The following is a 15,000-nucleotide window of genomic DNA, read 5'->3' on the forward strand; positions in this document are numbered from 1 at the left end:
GAGAGAGAGAGAGAGAGAGAGAGAGAGAGAGAGAGAGAGACTGTGTGTGTATCTGTAACTCACTGGCAGTTGCATTATTTTTATTTGTATTAAAATGAGACAGTTTTGGTAGAAGAGAGACAAGGAAAAAGACAAAGGATAGAAAGAGGGGAAAGGGAGGTTTGTAGAGAGAGAGAGTTGTGGTTCAGTGGAGCGTCGCTTGCCCATATCCAGAGATTGACAGAGTACTTGTGTGTGTATGATTTTCTACTTGTACAGGGAAAAACAATCTCAGAAACACACACATGCCCATACACACACATACTCACGCAGACACACACACACACACACACACACACACACACACACACACACACACACACACACACACACACGTGCGCGCGTATGCACACACATTCTCTCTCCCACACTCACACAACCATGCACACACACACACACACACACACTCTCTCTTCCACACACACACACACACTCACACACATTGGGGAGATAATGCGATAGCGATGGAGAATAAAGCATAAAGACGGAGGAAAGAAAAGGCTGAGGATGAGGATAATGAAGCACAGAGACGAGTCCCACTAAAAGGTGCAGGAGAAATAGAAAAGATTGCTGCTGTAGGAACCGCCAGGGAAAGTGTGTTCTGAGCATATCTCATAACTTTTCATCTTACAATAAAAGCATGTGGTCGCCCTTAACCCTTTGATCTTTGTCACTATCGGGCGGATCTGCGTGGAACTTTACAGTGTAACAGCGTTACAGTGTTCATCTGGTCTATAGGGCTTGTACATTGTGAAGTAACATCGCAATGAATGCCACCATTTTGGGAGGATGGGAGCAATGATATGTTGGTTACTTTGTTAGTAGTAATGGTGTGTTGATCATTGTTTTGTCATTAATTGCAAAGTGATCGTTGGGTTTGAAACTGCACAGCGTATTCAACAAAGTTTTCTTTAGCTTAGGTTAAGGTATATTTACGTTGGATTTAGGATTTTACAATACAACAACTACAAAAGATCCCATGAGGCATTCTGATATTGTGATTGTAAGTGCTTTGTACTTCCTTGATACATCCTTGCTGTATCGACAGCGATATATTTTTGTTTCTCTTTCTTCTGACAAATTTACTTATTTTATGTCGCTTTGGTTAAAGACGTCTGATAAATACCCTAAACGTAAATGTAAATGATGTACAAGCACAAATTCTAGTGTCTTACTCCTTGTGGTTTTTGGTTAGCTGTAGTGCTATCTGATTTGCCCATGTATAATTATCATGGTGCATGTGGTTTATCCATGTCTAGGTGTGTACACTTACAGTAAATACACAAAACTCTCTTAATGTGTTACTGGCAGTGTATACGGATACTGCCACAAACGCATGCACACGTGCACTCACACACACACACACACACACACACACACACACACACACACACACACACACACACACACACACACACACATATGCTTGCACACACTCACACACACACGCACGCACGCACACACGCACACAAAGAAAATAGTCACAAATAGACAAAGGTATAATCCCTGCATATACAATCAAACACAAGTGCAGACACAAACACACACTATATTGTGCATTACACTACACAGATAGACAACACAGATATAACGCTAATAATATTCCAGATTTGTTTCATAGTGCCACGGCCCAAATGGTCCTCATTCGTCACTAGACAGATTAATATCTCAGAATTTTATTAAATCTACGGCTTCTGCTGGAGGCTTTAATGTTATTATATTAAATTCTACCCCATAACCCAATACCTTCAGCACCAATGCTGTGTTCTCATCGGAACATTGTGTATTTTGCTGGGGGGGTCATTTTGTTTTTGTGTTCCCCTTGCAAACCACAGCAATCCATCTGGGTATTTACAAGTGCAAATTTGATTGCATTGTTGTTCGGCAGGGAAGAAACAACGTATTACATTTTGCGGGACATTAACTCTAAATGTTGTAATAACTACAGTATATTCTATGTTCAGAATTGCTCTACTGCAGTATGGTGTGATTTTTTTTAAGTGACCAAAAGAGATAACGGGGAAAATGACCCTCGGCCATGTTTACACAGCAACAGGATGTCCACACACACACACACACACACACACACACACACACACACACACACACACACACACACACACACACACACACACACACACACACACACACACACACACACACACAAGGTCGTGTGTCGTTACCTTGGTAACCAGACATGGAAAAGTTGTTGTGTCCCGGACACCTTCGCAAAAAACAAAATTTATTTATTCATTTTATTTTGTTTTGTATTTTCTTTAACAGTAAAGGTTCCTTTCTCAGTGTTCCTAGAATACACTAAATTTTTTCAGTGTTTTTTATTACCTTTGTCTGCGCTCGCAGCAAATGATGAAGGAACTCATAGTGGCCCAAATATTCATTAATGAGCTGGATCATTAGTGCTGCTGGGCTACACTAACGACAGTCCCCACATGGTTCTGAGAGAGAGAGAGAGAGAGGGAGAGAGGGAGGGAGAGAGACAGAGCGAGCAAGAGAGATAGAGGGAAAGAGAGAGAGAGAGAGAGAGCACATGGCAAGGAAGACAGATGGGCACACGGTGAAGTAAGAAAATGCAACCCAAGAGTGGACAAAAGGACGAGGAAGAGATCGAGGCTCCATCGAGTGATACCATCTCCTGATAGATGATGCGAGGTACCGTAAGAGATGAATCGGGACCATGGACTAATGAGTAGAAGACTCATTAGACGGAAATAGAGTCCTAAGATGGGGGGTGGAAAAGGAATGTGAGCTGGTTAAAAAGACCAATAAATGGAGAGAGGGTATGAGCTGAGGAGAGAGGAGAGAGAGAGGGATCTGAGATGAGGATGCAGGAGAATTATGCCAGATGTCAATTAGAATCGAACATTAGATCAATGAAATATGTCTGCATTACCGGAGGGGCATGTTTGAGGTACAGCTTGTGTGTGTTGTGTGTTGTTTGTGTGTGTGTGTGTGTGTGTGTTAGTGCCCCTCAGTGAGGATCAATACCGTAGTGGCTCATTTTACCTGCCTGGACCAGGAGACAAAAGACATGCCAAGCAGATGGAGACGCGGATGAAGACAAACTTCCACACTGCCTTTTATTTACCTGCTGGCGTTATGTCTTCCTATTTCTCCCAGTGGAGGACCATATGTCCCGCGCACCTCTTACTGTAGCCTTCACTAGTCCTGTATAGAATCTTTACCACTAACTCCCAGAGAGAATCGTAATGGCTTTTTCCAACTATGGCTGCCAGTCTCGCTTGGTGATGCATTAATGGAGTTGTTCAATCTTAAGGAGCTAAGCTTTTCATTTGACTAATGGCAGAGTACTTCAACGAAAACACGCTACACAATGTACCCCTGGCGTGTGTGCGTGTGTGTGTGTTTGTTACGTGTGTGTGTGTGTGTGTGTGTGTGTGTGTCCATATGTGTGTGTGTCCTTGTGACAGAGAGGCTGGTGCGGTGAGGGGGTATCCTTCATGTGTCTGAGTCTACTTATCTGTGTCATTAAAAAATTCTGGTGAGTTCGTATACCATTTATAAATGGCCTTATTTAAGGTACACCATCTTATCACGATATTCAGGTGCTGAATACATTCAGGAGGATGAGGGCACAGCTATGCTATTAGCAGCATATGGTTAATGGATGGACAAGTAGCATAGTTGTAGCCATTAAGCTTACCTTCATGTTTCCGCTGTTTGTGTGGGTCTGTTTCATTATTCTCCGTCACTCCCTCTGACCTGCAGATCTTTTTTTAATTGTAGGTCATCAGGCCATTTAGAGCAGACGTTCTCCGAAATACGTCTCAGTGTGATTTAATTACGTAGTGGGGACATTTTCATTGAATTAAAGTTCATGCGGTCATCGCAGCCCCATCAAAAAACCACATGTCCAACTCATCAACAAACTCCTTTCAGCTTTGTTTGAAACTACAATCAATTAGAATCGATTGCACAGACTTCCGGCCTGTCACCATTGTTGTTTAGGGTCCAGTGACTCGATAAACAGATGCCTGGACTGCAAAGCATTTTCTTCATCGGTTCTCTGTGTCGCGGCGCGAGTTGAGCGAGTTTTGTAGGTCAAACTCCTTCATCAGTAATTGCTTTTGATTAATTGTACCCCAGAAAGTCCTTTTCTGTCTATTTCACCTGTTGGTTCGTGTGCCACTGTTTCTGCCGTAGTTAGAAATGACTTGACCAACAGAACAATGGTGAGGCTATAGATAGTTGTGGTACATGCTCTGCATAGCCCTGTTGGTGCAGACAGCAGGCACACTGGGCTTAATGACATCTGGAGTCAGGAAGGGACGGGAGAGGGACATTACTATTCCATGTGCTTTTCCCCATCCTCCAAACTTGTCCAAGACCTTCACACTCCAATTACTGCTCTTTTACCCATCCTCTCTCTCTCTCTCTCTCTCTCTCTCTCTCTCTCTCTCTCTCTCTCTCTCCATCTCCATCTCCATCTCCATCTCATCTACACCTCTTCCTTCATATCCTCTCTCTCTTTCTCTCTCTCTCTCCCTATCATCTACACCTCTTCCTTCATATCCTCTCTCTCTCTCTCTCTTTCTCTCCCTATCATCTATACCTCTTCCTTCACATCCTCTCTGTCTCTCTCTCCTCTCTCTCTTCCTTCTTATTCTGCGTGGACCTCCTGTCTCCCTTCAACCGCGTCCTTTAATCAAACCCTCTTTGGATTTGAATTAAATACAATAAAATATTGTAATGTCACCGGGGTCCTCTGAGTTCTAGCATTAGAATACAGAATTTAAATTCCAAACCACCCTGGTGCTTTCCGTCACTTCCTCTCTCAGACCCCCTCCCTCCCTCCCTCCCTCCCTCCATCCCTCTCCTCCATCAGATATGTTAAAACTGACACCCTGACACTGAGCGTGTACAATCATTGTATCTGGGCTGCTATGATCACATGCAAATCAAATGTCTCCTCTCTCTCTTCCCCGCTTTCTCTCTTTCCCTCTCCCTCTCTCTCTCACGCTCCCTCTCTCTCTCTCCCTCTCTCTCTTTCTCTCGCTCTCCCTCTCTCTCCCTCTCCCTCCTCTCTCTTCCCCTCTCTCTCTGTCTCTCTCCCCTCTCTCTCTCTTCCCCTCTGTCTTCCCCTCTCTCTCTTCCTCCGTCTCCTTTTCTCTCCCTCTCTCTCTCTCCTCTCTCTTCCCCTCTCTCTCTCTCTCTCTGTCTCTCTCCCCTCTCTCTCTCTTCCCCTCTCTCTCTCTTCCTCCGTCTCCTTTTCTCTCCCTCTCTCTCTTCCCCTCTCTCTCTGTCTCTCTGTCTCTCTCCCCTCTCTCTCTCTTCCCCTCTGTCTTCCCCTCTCTCTCTCTTCCTCCGTCTCCTTTTCTCTCCCTCTCTCTCTTCCCCCCTCTCTCTCTCTCTTTCTCCTGTGCGTGTGCAGGACTCCGACCTGGTGCTGACCTTCAACCTGTCGATGCACCGCTCCTGGTGGATGGAGAACGGCCCCGGCTGCAAGGTGACGCCGGTGGCCCCGCCCCCCTCCTGGGCCCCCGAGGACCACCGCTACATCTCCATCGCCGGCTGCCTGCTGGACTACCAGCTGATCGAGGTGGCCCACTCCTCGCTGCAGATACTGCTGGCCGTGAGTCCACACACACTGCTCTCTATCTATGGGTCTGTCGGCCCTTCGGTCCGTCTGTCGGTCCGCCGTTCTTCAGTGTCTGTCCGTCTATCCATCCTTCTGTCCCTCCGTCTGCCTGTCTGTTGGTATGTCTGTCGGTCTATCCATCGGTCTCTCTGTCTGTCTATGTCTGTCAAGTGACACAATTAGGGAGGGAGAGAGACAGAGAGAGAGAGATGGAGAGAGCAACAGAGAGAGGGGTGGGTATTAGTAGCTTTTGATTGGTGGGTTTGGTTCTGTGATTTGGTCTTTCATCTTTTGTTCTAAATGATGTGAAGAAAACTCCTTAGAGAACGTCATGGATGGAGAAGAAAAGGAAAGACGAGACTTTCATCTCAAAAATCCCCACAGACAATTCACACACTCGTGTGCGTTTGTCTAGGTGTTTATCGGAGTGAATGTGTGTGTAAGCTTTGTGTGTTTGTGTTTGCATTATTGTGCCTATTATGGTGTGCCAACACATATTCACGAATGCACGACATTCCATAAACACGGATTTGGCTCATGGAGACTGGATACCTGTAGGGAATGCCAAAATTAGTGAATTGTTCCTTTTGAGACATTGATCAGCTTATGATAATCCATACTAGTCATTTGGGATCTTAAATTAATTTGTGTCACTCTGATTTGAACGGTGGTGCATGGTTCATCTCATAGGGTTAGCCCTCAATTAATGCTCATATCTGGATTTCTGTCTGGCTGTTTTGCTCTTTAACCTTACCGGCATAACAACTCAATATAAGGACATGGACACTCTCTCTCTCTCTCTCTCTCTCTAGCTCTCTCTCTCTCTCTCCTCCACCCCCCCCCCCCCCGCCCCCCCGCCCCCCCGCCCCCCCATCCCTCTCCCCACCTGTCAGTCGATAGTGTGTTACTTATAGTCTGGCTGGGTGCCAAGCCAGTACACCACTGTACCACAGGATCATGGTAATTGGTGTGTTAGGAAACACACCAACACACTGTCACACCGTATGAGCCAGCACGCCACGAGCTGTCAGCTTAGTGTGGCCGACTCACCTTCCTGGTTCGCCTGGATTGGTGGAAACAACACACATTGAATCTATTGACCGCCGGCTGACCTGTGGTTAAGGTCCTTTAAACTGGCTTGGCTGTGACCACACCTATCTAATATCTAATGAATCTTATGAACCTAGCTAACTAACTTTAACTGCTACCTGTTTTCTTTGGGGTTTTCTGCTTTCGCAAAAAATCTCCTTATCGAAAAAGTCTTGTTTATTTATTAGTCTAATAAGCAGTCGAGTAGAGTATAGCCTTTTATTATGTTACTACCTTCAATCAAAACACATACACAGACACAAACATATTTAAATGTCAACCACTGAATAACTCAAAAAATCAAATGATGTGCTGTTGTCATTAATTTACCAGTTGCCCTGTATTCACTGCTATCCGCTCTACAAAACACACACACAGCCACATATTTTATTAAAGAAATATGAATAAATAACAAATGAAACAAATTTTCCTTTCACAATCAGCAGAAAATTGTTCTGTTTACTCCTTAACTTGGCAGAGGTTAAAAGGCATGACGGCGGACTGTTTCTCTTCACCCCAGCTCCGTCATCACCATCACCATCAGACCACAACCGGTTCTTCAACCAAATAACCGGCTGTGGTCAAAGCAGGCCAATGCCGACGGTAGCCACGGTCCAGCCAAACCGCATGAACCACACAAAGGGCTGGCAGCGAAAGATGAACCTAGAATTCCCATTTCCTGCAAATTAAAAATGAACCCAAAACGTTTAGGGTCTTTGTGGACGACTTTGATAGGGAATATTGAACGTCCACCGCTTTTGACTCGGGCTATTATAAACACTTGGAGATTAGATATTTAAAGCTGTTTCAATTACAGCCGCCTTCTGTGACTTTTCAATGCAGCGAAAATCATGAGCCGCACATCATCTGCCCAAATGTTTGAAGGACTGCCAGGGCCAGATAAGTACCAGTGCCTCCAGCCCCACACTGCGCCAAGGCTGGGAATATAGGAAATATTATCCATGCACACACACACAGACACACACACACACACACACACACATACACACACACACCCATAAATGTGCACCCCCCCCCCCCCCCCCCCCCCACACACACACACACACACACACACACACACACACACACACACACACACACACATAAATGTGCACCCCCCCACACACACACACACACACACACACAAATGTGCACTTCACACAAACACACACACACACACACAAATGTGCACCCCACAACGGTGTCGGCTCTACGGTGGGGCATTCGGGGGCCGTGCCCCCCCCCAGCGGTCATTAATGCCCCTCCTACCACAGGTCATGGCGTGGCCAAAAAAAAATCCCTTTTAGTTATTCTTATAATATTAAATGTGCCAACTGTAACTTAAATGAAATAACAGAAATGAACGGGGAAATCGCATCATTTTGGTTGTGCATGCATGGCAGGTTAGGCGTGGTCAATGCTCATTGGTTGCTGAGTAAACTTGTTACTCAACATAAACTTGATTCAACATAACGTTGAGCTGCAGCGCGCAGAATCCCGGTTTGAATGGAAAATAATATGGTAGCTTATAATATGGTGGACAGCTTGTCCGCCTATAGCCTATCATAGACAGTTTGCCTAATTATCGACAAAAACGAAACTGGCCTAGCAGCAGTTAGTACTCGTCGCCTGCAACGGTTAAGCCGTTTATTCATTTCACTTCTCTGCCCTGGCATTCATTATAAGGCCTACTAAGCAGGTAAATTGTTGATTAATGTTTGCTGGGTCTATCTGCATTTGTGTTTTATAGGCTACATGGCTGCCTGTATATGGCCTTGTGCAGGGTTTGAATAATCTTTTCATCTTTAAGGGGGTCTCTCTATCTCATAAAAAAAGTTGGCACACCGCGCACATAGCCTTACAATGTGCAAAAGTTTGCATCCATAGCCAATTGATCCCAAATGAAACGGCATGTTTGAATTGAGGATATTGTCTCGGCTGTTCTTTATTTTGGACCGTGGGTACAGCTGGCAAGGTCAGCTCGACTCGCGTCCAATCATTTAAAAAACTCGCAATTTAAATTTTTTCTAATTCAAAAATGAACAAAACTGTCTTCTAAATGAAGGAAATTATACTGGGAAATGAATAAACCATTATAAGCAACGAGTGAACTCAATAAGCAATCAAAAAACTTTTTTCAACCACCGCCTCTTTCCCTTGACATTTAGTTTTCACCTGACATATGAGACAGATGTAATTAAGGCAACCTGGTCTCACAGGAATCCGTGAAATGAGTTGGTCTACGTCCCGTATAGTAGCCTATATTTTAATTGAACGTCTTTAATGGTAAGAGACCGCACAGGGATGGATAATGAGCGTTGTTTAAGATTAAATTACAATGCCACATGTGGCAGACACCTTCAGATATGAGAGACCCCCTCAGATTTTGACTGACTGTCTTTATGGGAGCCAGTCCTCACTTTATGTGAGCTCGGCTCCCTCTGGCTCCCACGTAATTTGAACACTGGCTGTGTCATTTCTGCCTGGTTGAATGCATGCATGGGTGTTCTATTCTGTTCTGTTACATTAGTAACAGAACATGACCTGTTCTGTTACTAATGTAATAGGTTATAAACAGTGCATAAACTGTTTAGAGTTGAATAAACTATTTCTGACATATCAGAGGTGGGTAAACTGCATTTATTTGCATTTACATAGAAGATATACAGAGCTAGAAATATGAAATGGGTGTCACTAAATTATTAGTCAGTATTGAACCGTTGAAAAAAAGAAATGCAACCACATTTGCACTTCTCGACCATGGTTACGAGTCAAGAGGAAACTTTATGGACGCTTCAGCCTCAGGAGGCTGAAGCGTGAAGCATTCGACGAGACAATGCGACGTCTCGTCTGTTTTTCCTTCAAGTGCTGTGCGACTGCGCACGGGGCATGTGTGCCGCGAGCGGACGGTGCTGATTCAATTATCGTATCCCCGTCGAGTGCCGCGGGTTCACGAGATTACCTCTGACGCAGCAGAAGTGATGGAAGGGTTCGGCGTGTCTGTCACGGCCTCCGCACCGCTCGCACGCCGCGTTTGATCCTCCCTCCGCGTATCAGCGAGCACACCGACAAACATGCCCGTCGCGGCATGAGCACATTGCATTGTCGGACCGTTGCCGGCGGCCAACGCGTCTGCGATGCCTGTTCTCGTGACGCCAGCCCCGTCAGCGTCTATTGGTGCACAAGGAGCCAATCAGGCCCCGTTTGACTCTCGCATTTGACTGGTATGACTGGTATGACCAATCGGATATGACATAACGACGTATCGGCTGAATATGGAAGGCGTGAGCCTCACATTAGACGCCCTTTTAGAGTTCACCTGTGTTCTTTTTATTCGTCCACTAAACGTATTATTCTTTTGTTTCTCGGAGGGGGAATTAATTGGGTCAAAATTTAACTAAACTATTCAATCGTCCAATTAATGGCACGGTAATAAATCATTGCCACCGTCAGTGCGATAGGGCCCACCCAGCGAGACGCCATGGGAAGAGGAGACGGCGGCGGGTGTGTTCACAGCCTAATGGTTTAACAGACGGCCCCTGGACCGCTGCTGTTCTCATGATTAGTGGGGTCACTGTACAGACGCCCGCAAAGTTTTCCTTTCTATATCTAATTAAACACAAACTATGCTAGCGAGAACCCGGTGAGGGGGCCTCAGTCAGCTGATCTCTGCAGCCTCCTTTGGAGCCGAACCGAGTCCTCCTGAGTTATGAGTTATGACCGCAGAACCATCTGTTATGTTATGGACACCTCCATGCAACATTCCAGCGGATAGCGAGGCTAATGCCTGCCTTAACTTTTTATGTGTTCATCAGCTTTTAGAAGTAACTCGATTACATAGACACTGTTTTGTAAGATTGTCCAAAAAATACTAAAGAAGAATAGGGTTATGATAAATCAATACTAAGAATTGCTTTTCATATCCTACAATTGTAAACTGGTACCGTTGCCGTTCCTTTTTTGGTGATGGAAAAAATACTTTTTTTATGGTTTTACTTGGGTAATGCAAGATATCGTTTTTTTATTCCAAAGGTAGGATAACACAAGAAGATCAGGTGGAGCAAGAATGGAGGTTCTCACAAACAGCAATTCCATGTTCACCAGGACCTGCGAACTGAGTTGATTTTTAGAGTCACGCCTGCAGGGCACAACTGATTCACCAATCACCACTCGGCAGCCGTCCAATTGGACCACTGCCGAGTGGTGATTGGATGAATGAATGGATGGCTGTGTGGATGGATGAATGAATGGATGGATGGATGAAAGGATGAATGGGTGAAGGGATGGATGTGTTGATTGTTTAATGGATGGATGGGTATGTGGATGGATGGATGGATTAATGGATATATGTGTGTACATGGATGGATGTGTGGCTGGATGAATGGACGTGCCTACTTCTTGGTTATAATAACCTTTAAAATCGCAGTGGTGGGAGGCTTAAGTCTGAGTGGGTTTCTTGCATGAACTTCTGTGCCACATGTATTAAAATGAGGAGAGAAGTATAAAATCCTGGACATTACATATGCATTGCCCAGAGTTTGTATTTACCATTTTCTGAACAACAAACAGGATTATGCATCTGCACAGCCAGGGTGAGGATAACACTGAATTAGCAATATAGTGGCAGATTTATAATTCTTCACTGTCCCCAGCTACTGCGGGGGTGGCCATCTGAAAGGTTGGGTCTATTCAACACAATCAAAGATTATCCTTCCTTTTCATAGTCCTTTCTCTGAGCAGGATATTGTGTTTACAAGCCGAGCCACAGAAACATAATGCTTTGAGTATTCAGCATATTAACAGGATACTAGTGTGCTTTGTGCATACGGTACACACTACCCCGTCAACACAACAGCTCTGTTGTGGAGGTCCTCCTCTAAAGACCTTTTGCTTTGTGACTGAAATGGAAATGCTAAATCTTGGATTAGCTGAAAGAAGCCAGAGATATCTACAGTGTATATATATATATATATATATATATATGTGTGTGTGTGTGTGTGTGTGTGCTCCGGTGTTATTTCGGCCAAAACTGATCACCGATGATCGGGGTCTATTTGAAGCCGTTCATTTATCGTGGAGCCTTGTTTATTTATCTAAGTATTCTAAACAACATTTTATGTTAAAAGGGACATTGAACCCAAAACCCCCTAACCACTAATTCGGCGCACTTTACGGCATAATTTAATACAACATCGTAAAAATGTGTCGTTATGAAAGCTTAGACGGTAAATTTTAGATTGTTTTAGATGCGTCAGTGACGCGTCGTTGTGAAGTTTTGGCCATTGATTACATTTGTGCGTGTGTTGTCGTGGCAATTTCCTTTGTGTGGCTGGAAGCAAAAAGCACACAATACTTGCAGTCTAATGCATACATTAGACTCCTCTCTAGCAGAGTGAATCCCGACATACAGTTTGACAGAGTTATTTATACAGTTTCAGATCCTCCCCACACTCACTGCGTTTACATGACACTCAAGAAAGTCTAATTATTGGGTCCAATAGTCCAACTATGATTGGATTATTAAGATGCATGTATACGCCTAGATGTCAATAATCAAATCAAGTAATGTTTACCCAAGACACAGAGTTGGTTGTGTTCTCATCAAGCAGAAGAGTGCCTAAGAGGATGTCTTCTCCCTTGCGACCGGTTTACCCAAGTACGAAGGTTAACATTATTGGTTGACTCTAAGGAAGGTAGGCCGGCTACCATAGAAAAGGGTTTACATTTACTATTATTAATCCTTTGTTTTATCAGGGTAGTCACATTGAGACAGTAGTCTCTTTTACAAATGAGCCCTGGCCAAGAAAGGCAGCACCTAGCTAAAAGATACATAAAACATAAAACACATAAAACAATATAAAAAATATAAAAACAGAGAAACAGATTTAGATGCCACTGAGGAAGGTGGGACAGCTGACCAGAGCACAAGGGTTAACGTTTTGATTGACTCTGAGGAGGAAGGTAGGACAGCTGACCAGAGCCCATGGGTTTACATTTTGACGTCATTGCTCAATGGTGAGGTGGCTGAACCAAGCACAAAGGTCAAGATGTAGACGACACTGGGGAAAAGCAGGATGGCAAGACAATACACAGAATGGAAACCAAAGTCTATATGACTAAAAGGTAGCAACATATGAATTTTTCCATCACACTGTGTGCATGTGCGGGTACATGTATTTGTGTGTGTGTGTGTGTGTGTGTGTGTGTGTGTGTGTGTGTGTGTGTGTGTGTGTGTGTGTGTGTGTGTGTGTGTGTGTGTGTGTGTGTGTGTGTGTGTGTGTGTGTGTGTGTGGGAAAGAGAGAGAAAGAGAGAGAGAGTCTGGGAGAATGAGCAAAGAGCTGGACACTATTATTTAGAGTAAATGAGGTCAAGACCTTGAGATATATGCTGAATCACTAATGTGCTTGACAACTTTTATGGCTTAGTCGAGGTGTTTTATGTATGTGTGTGAGCATGTGTGTGTGTGTGTGTGTGTGTGTGTGTGTGTGTGTGTGTGTGTGTGTGTGTGTGAGAATGTGTGTGTGCTCTCTACACACAAACACACGCAAACAAAGGAAATCTCTTCTCTGTCCTTTTGCATTCTATGTTAAGTGCGTGTGCGTTTGTATTTCTGAATCAATGTCATTTGCATTTGGCATGAAGCTTGGATTGAGCAACAAGCGCTTTTATTTTGATGTGCATGTTTGAGATATGATCTAACCCAAGTAATGTCCACACAAAGACGAAGGACATGCCCTCACTTCCATTTAGATTTTTTCCGTATCTCCTCCACAGTTTTTATTTTCACACGCTCTTTACTTTTCTAACTGTTCTTCATCCATGTTTTCGTCCATTGCTCTATCTCTCTCTCCCAGTGCCTCTTGTCATTGAAGAATGGAAAAGGTTGATAACAGTGACCTCGCACTGAACCCCACTTCCTGCATCTCTGCTCCAATCCACAGGCACTGATCTGTCGCCTTGGAAACAGACAGCCAATAAAACAGCAGAGTTTCTCTTCTGCCAGAGTGTACCGCTTTATCCCCTCACATGCGCGTACACGCGCGCACACGCATGCACGCACACACGCACATAAACATGAAGGCACGCATGCAGAAGCACACATACACCCTCATGCAAACACACATACCCACACATACTCTCACAAACATCCACGCATGCACTCACACACACAGACATACACACAGACACACACACACAAACACACACGCACGCATCTGCATTGTGCTTGACGTCAATAGAAAAGTTACGGGCTATCTTTATGTGAAATTGTTGCGACAGATCAATATTATTGAGTCAAGGAAAACGGGAAGAAGTAATGACCAAATACATCACTGAGGGAATCGATTGTATTGGTGCTCTGTTCATAGGATCACATGATCTATTTATCATGATAATCTTTTTGGTTTTGCTTTCTGTTTAGTGGTGAGGACGTTCGTTTGTTTTCCTCTCACCACAGCAATGGCGATGAAGCCACCGGGCCGCGACACGACAGCGTTTAAACAGAGACGTTGAATGGATTTTCTGTATTTTTAGCAGAATGCTGTCTAACTCATGACATGAAAATAGATTGCATCAGATGAAATTCTATCCGAGTGGGTAACGTTATAGCTTCGTCGAACCCCCCCTCGGGGGAGCAGAAATCGGTTTTGATGGTCAGAAATTAAGAGGGCGAGTCTCGAACCTCGAGCAAAATATTTGATACGTAACTGGAGAGGTATTAAAGCGGGGACCCTGACGTTTTCAAGGCAGAGCAGCCCTGCTTAACACATTATCTAGGAAGACCTTTCACCGTCTGATGCCTTCCCCTTCCCCTTTCTTTCTTCCATTTGTTCTTTCTTACTATCTTCCTTACCTTCTTTCAGTGTTCACTTTCTTTACTTTTTATGCATTGACGAATAAATAATAATAATAATAATGATTATTATTCAGAAAATAATGATTCACACATTGAAACGACATGTAAGTTGACATGCAACTGTACTATCTTGAACTACATGTCATGTTCGCGATGATGACAGAGGGTCTTTTCTCTCCCCCCACCCCCTCCCCCTCTCATTTTATCTTCTAGCTGTTGGGATTCATATACGCCTGCTACGTGGTCAAGCTCATCTCAGAAGAAGAGGACAGTTGTGAGTTAACACAGTCACACACATACCTGTATATATCCACACACAAACACACACGCGCACACACACACACACACACACGGGTGCAGCGTTGCATGAAGATGGGCAGCAGATGCGTGTCGGCCTCC

At 44.3% G+C, this 15,000-nt stretch overlaps 1 protein-coding gene across 1 annotated transcript in view; it reads left to right on the forward strand.

Moving 5' to 3' along the window:
* Positions 1-5,455: 5,455 nt before the first annotated feature.
* Positions 5,456-15,000, forward strand: part of LOC311364018 (sodium/potassium-transporting ATPase subunit beta-1-interacting protein 2-like) — a gene marked incomplete at its 3' end in the record, with an annotated part of 11,141 nt that continues 1,596 nt past the window's right edge. The window contains exons 1-2 of the mRNA XM_084484020.1: positions 5,456-5,650; positions 14,815-14,875. Of these exons, the coding sequence (XP_084340146.1) occupies positions 5,483-5,650; positions 14,815-14,875 (229 nt within the window). The 5' untranslated portion in view covers positions 5,456-5,482. The remainder of the gene's footprint in view (positions 5,651-14,814; positions 14,876-15,000) is intronic.

This window comes from Micromesistius poutassou (assembly GCF_964030765.1).
Source record: "Micromesistius poutassou genome assembly, chromosome: 19".
Taxonomy (NCBI): Eukaryota; Metazoa; Chordata; class Actinopteri; order Gadiformes; family Gadidae; genus Micromesistius; species Micromesistius poutassou.